The sequence below is a fragment of the Sinocyclocheilus anshuiensis genome, unplaced genomic scaffold (assembly GCF_001515605.1).
Source record: "Sinocyclocheilus anshuiensis isolate Anshui unplaced genomic scaffold, SAMN03320099.WGS_v1.1 scaffold532, whole genome shotgun sequence".
Classification (NCBI taxonomy): domain Eukaryota; kingdom Metazoa; phylum Chordata; class Actinopteri; order Cypriniformes; family Cyprinidae; genus Sinocyclocheilus; species Sinocyclocheilus anshuiensis.
In genome coordinates, this window is record NW_015555819.1 from 741,338 (window position 1) to 749,434 (window position 8,097).

At 36.7% G+C, this 8,097-nt stretch overlaps 1 protein-coding gene across 3 annotated transcripts in view; it reads left to right on the forward strand.

The window, feature by feature from the left end:
- The first annotated feature begins 270 nt into the window (after positions 1-270).
- LOC107675299 (troponin I, fast skeletal muscle-like) overlaps positions 271-8,097 on the forward strand; it is a 23,497-nt gene continuing 15,670 nt past the window's right edge. For 2 of the 3 annotated variants that reach the window (XM_016469599.1, XM_016469601.1), the window contains exons 1-7: positions 271-355; positions 4,056-4,083; positions 4,471-4,507; positions 4,604-4,732; positions 4,812-4,901; positions 4,980-5,156; positions 5,244-6,137. In XM_016469599.1, the coding sequence (XP_016325085.1) occupies positions 4,076-4,083; positions 4,471-4,507; positions 4,604-4,732; positions 4,812-4,901; positions 4,980-5,156; positions 5,244-5,339 (537 nt within the window). In that variant the 5' untranslated portion in view covers positions 271-355; positions 4,056-4,075 and the 3' untranslated portion in view covers positions 5,340-6,137. The remainder of the gene's footprint in view (positions 356-4,055; positions 4,084-4,470; positions 4,508-4,603; positions 4,733-4,811; positions 4,902-4,979; positions 5,157-5,243; positions 6,138-8,097) is intronic. The other variant, XM_016469600.1, reaches the window with a different exon arrangement.

Genomic DNA, 8,097 nt, shown 5'->3' on the forward strand with positions numbered 1-8,097 from the left:
GATAGATTGTGGACGGATAGATAGATAGATAGATAGATAGATAGATAGATAGATAGATAGATAGATTCATGTAAAGCAAAAAGCCTTTGTGAGAAAGTCATCCTCATAATAAAAGAATGGCTATCTTGAAGGACAGGTTATTTATACTGATAGCGCAGCGAAGGAGGGATAGTGCCGTATTTCATGACCTTGTCAGCTCATTGGTGTGGTGGATAATCCACTTCCATAAAGAGAAACCATGGATTTACAGAGAGATCAGAGAATGCAATATATGCCTACTTATCACGACCGTAGCCCGTGTCTCGTTTTGACAACCATCTGTCTCTAGAAGACGTTCCTCTGTTCTTCTAGAAAGGTGAGAGCAGTTCCCTTGTTTCATTGTTTTAGTCTTGGATATACTATTTTTTGTAGATTTTTGCTGGAAGTTGTAAAATGTAGTTTGTGGGATTGATGATAGAGGTGATGGAGAGGGTTGTCATAGGAGTTGGTTCTTCTACCGTAAGTCGCAATGGTAAGAAGCCACCTGTTGAGAACATAATTGTGAAGTATAGATTGTTGTACTAGTCTTATAGGCATTTAGACCAAGTTGAATTGTTAATGATTTGTGAAAATAGCTTCAGATAGTCCGCAAAATAATGTATGATCATTGCTGGTGATTCTAACTCATGAAAAGTTTGTTTTTGGACTAATCAGAAGTCTTTTATTCTGGAAACACTATGCTAAAATGCAAATAAACCATTTTTATTGGTCACCTAAAGGGTGAGGTCAGGTTTGATATACTGACTGCTGAAGTGACTACCGGAAAGTGAACACTGACAAAAGCATAAATTTGAAACTGATCCTTAAGTCTTACTCCACCTGTCAGCAACTTCTTACGATCTTCCTTATTAACAACTGATTTACAATACTGTCTCATATAAAACTGATTTGCAGTACTTTTTAACCCGAAAGACAATGCTGTATATTCACAAAAACCTTCTTGTTCATCTTTTACATCTTGTGTAATGATCTGGCTTAACCTTCTGGAATATCTGGAATATGCATATATTTCCTCAGAGACCTAACTGGTCTTGACTTTTAAGAGTTCTTAAGTTGCTCTTTTACCAAACCTTCACACAGGAAGACCATTGTACTACTTGATCTATTCCGCCATGTGTTTTCTGCTAAACATGTCCTCAATCTTCTTCCATGGCTTAGAATAGTCCTTCTTCAAATAGCCTTATGTGACCTGACTGTTGTCTTCACAGCTTTCTAAGTATGTCATTAAAGCATTAAGAGTCAATTTAAGTGTACTAAATTAGTCAATCAGTTTGTCATCAGTTAGCCAGTTAGTCCGGTCTGTCTCTCAGAGCTGGAGTATATTAAGAAAGACATTTGAGACGGTTGTTTAGCGGGGAATAAAGGAGAGCTGTGTTGTCATATCTTTGACATCTCAGAGATGCGCTTGAGGATGGGGCTGTGTCTGCAGCTGATGTACTGGCCTTGAGATCATATTGCATCGAGCTCCTGGCGAAAATCCTCTCGGATGAGTCAAAGACGCTTGGGAACCATGTGGTCTTCTTTAGTTTACACAACTCTTGACATTAAGGGCGATGCGAAAAGGTCACATGATCAGAATGTCTATGGATTTGGTGCCATTGGATTGTGTCCACATGCAATGGTTACACTCTCAGAAAAAAGGTACAAAAGCTGACACTGGGTGGTACCCTTTCAAAAGGGCTGCACCAGAAGAACGTTTTCATAGTTCCTATAACTGTAGGTGGAAGTACCTGCTTTTTGGTGTGTTGCACACCACATGAACTGGGAACGATTTTAGCTGTAGTAACACCTTTTTGGGGGACTAAATGAGCTCCTATTTCAGAGTAGGGTGTAACCTAGCACAATAGGAACTACTGATTCCGAATTCCAGGCACTTTTCCATGCTCTATCCTCAGTGTTGGGAAGGTTAGTTTGGAAATGTATAACAAGTTACACTATTCAAAAAGTAACAAGTAGTGTTTTATTCAAATTGAAGTAACGTAACTGATTACATTTGATTGTTTTTCTAAAATTTCTAACAAATGCTAATAGTACTCGACACTAATTACTGTGAAACTTTCAAAATCCTTCATCACTTGAATTAAGATTATAATAATATAATAAGTTAAAGCACAGCCACCACACAATCGGACTTTAGCACCTCTTTTTACTTTGAGATCGTTCTGATTTTTGCTATTTAAATTTCCAGTACCGGAATGCATTTTTATCACTCGCCATTGTGGCAACTCTCAGACAGGTTGTAGCCTAAAGCTTTCAGCGGCAATGTGGTGCGCTGCAAATTCAAAGAAAAGAACCAGAATAGCATCGCTTTACTAAACAGCCTTTAAAGGACAGGAGGCATTCTGCACATCAAAAACAGACAAAGCAACAAATTTATATTAGTCAACATATCCAAGCTTTTTGCAGAAAATATTCAGATGTATCCCCCTTTGTAATCGTTAACATTTTAATAAGTAACTGTAATTTAATTACACATTTTTTTTCTCAGTAACTGTAATGGATTACAGCTGCATTTATTTTGTAATAAAATTATGTTACACTGTTACATGTAACTAGTTACTCCCCAACACTGCCCATCCTAAAACTGTTGACATTGTTGAATGCCGCGCTTGATTGACATCACTGCTGGCTGGCTTATACGTCACTTCCTTCTGGTGGTGCAAATGCCATAAATGGCCCAATGGGAACATTTAGTTCTCAGTGGACCTCCCTGGTGGCTAGTTCCTATAACAGAGTTCCTATAACTCCCTGCTGCAAAATAATTATGTAACATTTAGTTATAATATGCACCCTTTAGGTATTAATATGTTCCGTTACTGTAATACCTAAAAATACCTAAGGGTGTATTAACACCAGGAAAGTCCGCTAGTTCACTTGCTTTGGTCCGGACCAAATACAATGTTGATTTTTTTTGTTTGTTTGTTTGGTGTGGTTCACTTTCACACTACCCTTTTCCGCAAGTGAACCAGATATTGTAAACAAAATCACACGTGTGCTAAGGTCATCCATTCAACTGTACCAGAGTTCGTTTGGAAGTGGACCGAGACCATCTCTTCAGCTGGGTCTTGGTACAGTTGTTTGGTCCGCACCTGAATGCGATTGTTGTATTCACACCTGCCCAAAACATCCGCACCAAGAGGGGAAACAAACTTAAGTTCAATTCAATCAAACCGAACAAGACAAGTGTGAATACTCTATAAGGTTGTAGATTCAAACTCTGTAAAAAACAAACCTTGGCCTACCACCACTGGATTCTTCACCAAAGTTGTTGTACAGTGAAAATTGTGGTTTATAACTTGTTGACAGGCCAGAAAACATACCCTAGAAAAATACACATTGAAGTATGCAATTTGATGGTAAAAAACTTCAGTACTCAAGGAGGGTGTACTTTTATTATTCAGAAGTAATTTAACTTTCTCAGCAAGATTCTCTCCAAAATGCTGCTCCATCATGACAACAGTATAACTGACTGTAAAAGACAATTTGTGCTAATGCACACTATAGTGCCCCTTGTGGCAATGCTGAGAATGCATTATGCATTGCGTTCTGACATATTTTGAAACTACGTTATGCTTGTGTACCTAGAAGCATTTGTGTTCACATGCATAGTGCTTTTCACCCAAAATGGATGGTCCTCTAGATCAGTGGTTCCCAACCCTGGTCCTGGAGGCACCCCAACACTGCACGTTTTGCATGTCTCCTTAATCAAACACACCTGATTCAGGTCATCAGCTCATTAGTAGAGACTCCAAGATTTGAAATTGGTGTGTCAGAGAAAAGAGACATGCAAAATGTGCAGTGTTGAGGTGCCTCCAGGACCAGGGTTGGGAACCACTACTTTAGATCATCTATTGGTTATTTTATTTTTTGAGCTCCACTGCTCCACTGCTTTACTTTATTGTACAGTAGAGTTCAGACAGCAGTGTAGGGAGAGGGCTCTGATATATTTTGAAAGTATGCATAACCCACTGTGCCATAGCTCTGATGCAGTTCTCTTTTTTCTTTCTATCAAAAAGGTGCGAATAAACTCTTGGAAATGTCTGAGTAAGTATGCCATTCCATCACTCATTGTGACTTTTTTTTTTTTTTTTTTACATGACACTATGTATAATAATCAACACAGCATAATACGACTGGATGACTATATAGTAAAATGGAAGCATGAAAGAAAACACCATCAAAATTCTTTTTTAATTCAGTTTAATATTTTAAGCAGTTTGGGCTGAATTTGCTGCATACGTTTAAAATGTTTGTTTCATGGTTGAAAACAAACACTAACCAGAATGCTTGAGGAATATTAGTGCTGTGCTGCCTTACAAACACTGTAAATATTGTAGATCAGTCCTAACAAAGTACAATCTAACTATGGTAGCACAACAGAGAAATCAATATCCTAATGTAAAGTTTGTCCTTATTTCTCCTCTTGATTAGAAAACGAATGTCTAGCAGTAAAAAACACAGCCTGAAGGTAAGAGCTCATGCCTTATTGAACCAAACCAACATCAAACAGTTACATATAAAAGTAAAAGAATAATGAGTCTTAATGAGTCACATTTGCTTGTAGGGCTTGATGCTCCAGGTTGCAAAAGAGTTACTGGAAGCAGAGGAGATTGAGAAGAAAGAGGAGAGGAAGAGATACATGGAAGAACATTGTCCTACGTTGTCAAACCCAAGCTCCAAACAAGAACTACAGGTCCAATTCAATTATTACTACAACTAGTAGTTGGAAATGTTCGGAAATTCAAAGCTAAAGCATGAAATTCTTTCAATAGGAGCTCTGCAAAGAGTTACATGCAAAAATCGAAGCTGTTGACGAGGAGAGATATATTTTAGAGCACAAAGCCATCATGGTTGTCAATGAGGTAAGATGTTTCACGTGTATCTACTTCTATGTGGTCCATGAACAAGGTGTTCTTTAGATTCTTTTTTGTGTGTTTTAGGTTAAAGACTTAAACATCAAGATCGTCGACCTGAAGGGTAAGTTCAAGAAGCCTCCTTTGAAGAAAGTTCGCATGTCTGCTGACGCTATGCTTCAAGCTCTGTTGGGATCCAAGCACAAGGTCTCCATGGACCTGAGAGCCAACCTCAAACAAGTCAAGAAGGAGGTCAAAGAGGAGGTGAGTACAACAGATGACCAAATTTTTACATGATAAGGTCAAGAAATTCCAGTTTGCAAAAGCTGAAAATCTCACCTTCATTCACAGGATAAAGAACTGCGTGATGTTGGTGACTGGCGTAAGAACATCGAGGATAAGGCTGGTATGGGTGGCAGGAAGAAGATGTTTGAATCTGAAGCGTGACGATGTTGATGATGAGTATTCCACCATGATTTTTTTCATTGGCTTGGATCTGAATAAAATGTACTACTTAAAGGTTTTGCAGGAACGGTTCAGTGGACAGTTCAATTTATAATCCATAAAAATGCCAGTCAAAACTTGAATTGTTCTCTTGAACAATGAAGTGTTCAGTTTGTAATTCTATACAGATTGACCGTTTGCCAAAATTATGTTTTTTTCCTAAATAAATAACCCAACTGTAATAATTGTTGCTTCCTGCTTTTTAAAAAATGTTTTCTTTGTTTTATAATCTTTTTACCTAGAATTGTAACCTTTACCTTGTTGTATTTTTATTTATTTATTTGAATTGCTTAAAGTGAACAAGGAATCAAAATCAACCCTATTTACGTTCTTTATAGACATTCTTGGTCTTATTGTGATCAATTTGTCGATGTTAAAATGACTTTCCTTTTCGGTTGACGTCTTATTTTTCAGTCCCACAAACCACCTAATACAACTTTTTATATCTCATAGACCCACCCTACATTTTTTCACATTGAATATCCCATTTCCCTTTGAAATCCGCCACTATTATGAACGTGAACTGGGTTACAAACAAGGTTTCATTTTGACTTCACACAATTTTTATAATTCAGTGTAACATCAAATCTAAATCAAGTACTGCTTGTTTTGTCTTCAAGGTAAGATTCCTCATTTTCTTGTCTTTATAAGGTTAATATTCAGCACGAGGTTAAAATATAATTAGAATATTTTATAATTCTTGCAGAATGATGTCCAGTATATGTCTTGATGGATCATTGGGTGAGTAAAGTCATGACCCACAACATCTTCCTATATTTGCTGGTGTATTTCTTCATTTTAAAACTGTATATGTCTCTCTTTTTAGTTTAATAACTTTAAGTAGCCACCACAACTAGCAGATGTCTCTAAAAACACCAATTAAATAAATAAATAAATAAGCAAATAATAAGAAAGACATCTTTAAAGGTTAAGTTATTTTTAAGAAGGGAACATGGAAAGTATTTGTGGTGTGAATTTCAGATGTGTGCTCTGATCCACTGGTCTTAGCAACACAGCAGTGTTCCTTAAAGAGATATCTGAGGTTTTGCTGAGCCATCAAAGAATGCACATTAAAAACCCGCATTGCCTGTCAACAGCATGTGAATCCTGCTCGCCGCCTCTTCTATGGGTGGTGAGCACCTCTCGTTTGACTCCCCTCAATCTTACCTTGGATCTGAAGGATTTAACGTACTCTTTCTTTACTGGATCTAACTGCGAACACCTGCTTTCCGGATTAAACCTGTAATTCCACTATTAATCTATTTAACACTATTGAGAATAGCAAAATTTACATGTAATCTAAGCAACTTTATTTATAAACTGTCAAATTGTTTGCAGTAGTAGTAGTTAGGCCTGTGACGATATACTAATTTTGCAATAATAAAAGTCCTTTATTATTGCAATTGTAAGTGTCATGGAAATGTGTGCATTTCAAATGTGCGTTTGGATTTTAAGTGATCTGATATTGTGAAGCTTAATGGCATTACTTAACATGCCATTGTGACAGTTACTTTAAGTCTAATATATAATACGATTTGTAATAGTTATGAATTATGAATGCAAGAAACCGATCTCTCATTTACATTATATAGCATAAACGTGGTCCTTTTCAGTACGGCTCGCATGTTGCTCAATGACTTATGAAGTGATGATTTGACACTTAGAAACCGAATCCCACTGTGAGGAGCTTATTTGGCCTATGATTTCACTTGGTTTGCATTTGCTCAAAATTTATGTATGTGAGCATAAATTTTCTTACAAAATAAGAGGGATAATATATGTGCTGTGACAACTGATTGTTTGGCTGCACTGTTATTTGTAAAGTGAAAAAGGTGCATTTGTCCAGGATCTTAAGGCATGTATGACTAAACTAGGCAGTTATGTAGCCTACCTCTGTTAACATCTTAAGTATGAAACGGACACTGATATGACAACTAGACAGTTTTTGTTTTTATCTGCATTATGGCATTTTTTAATCATATATTCATATTGCATATACAAATCCTCTAGTTTTGTCATTTTTGAGGTTTATGCAGTTTAGTTTCCATTGTGTTCCTATTAGTATTTTACTTTTAAAACTATTTTAAAGGTAATGTTAATATCAAGAAACAAAAAGCTGTACTTGCAATGATTATGTCACTATCTGTTTCAAATGGCAGCATTGCTAACAAGTCATGGGGTCGAAACAAATCCAAGACAAACATATCAAAGAGTCTGAAGTAGATATATGGCCCTGATTTATAGGCTACACCATAGTATGAAAAGTATACCGTAGTTAACGACCCATGCCAAATTTCACCAAAACTGTTACTAAAAGAAAGATTACCTGTGGTAATTTTACATCACCGTCATCAAATGTGTCATGGAAATTAATTTATTATGCCCTAAAAATGTACAAATGAAGAGTTCAGATGCAAAAGCCTTTAAGTGCCGTCTGACATTTTCTTCTAAAATGAGCATTTTTCTCAGGCTTCTATGTTTATGTTCAGTTATTTCACTTCAATGGCAATGAAAATAACCTATTTATTGCCATTAAAGTGAAATGACTGAACCTACACACAGGAGCCTGATAAAAATACAAATTTTAGAAGAAAATGTCAAACTCCTCTTAGAGCCCTGTTGAAAAAACCAGCATATGCTGGTTAGGTATGTTTTGACGCTGGGATGCTGGTTTAAGCTGGTCCTTTGCTGGTTTATGCTG